The following is a 1,087-nucleotide window of genomic DNA, read 5'->3' as shown; positions in this document are numbered from 1 at the left end:
TTTTACAATGGTATTATAGAAAATTAATGAAGTTATATGATAATGAATCTTGCTACACACAAAAAACGATTTAAACGGAAAACTTATGTATACAAATCATATAATAAAATTTCTTATCTGCGAATAGCTTCAAAATTGGAAAGATATCCGAAAGTGCAGCTTAAGATGTAAGTCAATACCTTCTTGAAGGAGAATGAATAAAGGAGTCCCTGAGACGAAAATGGAGACTTGCGCTCGACTGCAACGTGCTATGCAGAGAATCACAGAAGTAATTGATGATCTAGCTGAAGTTCGTTGTGATAGAATTGTGTACTTCATTTTTTTTTTAAATCTTATTTAGCATATGACTTAGGCATTCGACTTGAGTGATAACTATCAATTGTTTATAATAACACACGAAAAAAAGAATCAATAATTATATTATAAACAAAATAAAAGCTATTGCTATGTATTGAGGAATTAGCCATGATTTCAACAATATGTCGTTTATTAATGTTTTTTTCTATCTGTCCCCGATACCTGGTTAGGGTAGGAGTCTCTTACTGAGTCCCCGGATATGAAAACATCTCTATTAAGTTTGTCACATTACCAGAGGCCCCTGAGAAAATTAGATTGACTAACCTTTAAGTATCGAAGCAGAAAATAGGTTAGGACGAGGGACCAGAATCAAATTAACCAGGCAGATCCTTGTCCAGGAAGTCCAACTTTTTGTTATACTTCCTCGGCCCTGAGGAGGGGGACGCCTGCCTCGGGAGTCTTCGGACATCGATAACCAATCAGAGAAGAGATTTAAAAATAAGGTAACGCCCCAAAAGAGAAGTGGGAGAAAAATACAGAGAGGGAATTTACAAGAGAAGAACAGAGAGACACTCGACAGGAAGGGCTAGACGGAGGCAGACTCTACAGAAAGGCTTGGACGGGGAAGCAGCACCAGTCAGGATGCACTGGGACCAGACGAAGTCGTGAGAAGGGCCACCAGACATCCCTTATGAAACAGAAGACACCTACGGCACTACATCCCACGGCATCAGCAGCTATAAGTATAAATTAACTAATAAGTAATCATGTAATAATTTATATTTTATGG

At 37.9% G+C, this 1,087-nt stretch overlaps 1 protein-coding gene across 1 annotated transcript in view; it reads left to right on the top strand.

The window, feature by feature from the left end:
* The first annotated feature begins 220 nt into the window (after positions 1-220).
* Positions 221-1,087, top strand: part of LOC106683748 (sulfotransferase 1A3) — a 77,878-nt gene continuing 77,011 nt past the window's right edge. Inside the window, exon 1 of the mRNA XM_014425419.2 lies at positions 221-296. Coding sequence (XP_014280905.2) covers positions 221-296 — 76 coding nt within the window. The remainder of the gene's footprint in view (positions 297-1,087) is intronic.

This window comes from Halyomorpha halys, unplaced genomic scaffold, assembly GCF_000696795.3.
Source record: "Halyomorpha halys isolate HHAL.00 unplaced genomic scaffold, Hhal_1.1 Scaffold511.1, whole genome shotgun sequence".
Lineage (NCBI taxonomy): Eukaryota > Metazoa > Arthropoda > Insecta > Hemiptera > Pentatomidae > Halyomorpha > Halyomorpha halys.
This window is presented reverse-complemented; position numbering and strand designations above follow the sequence as displayed.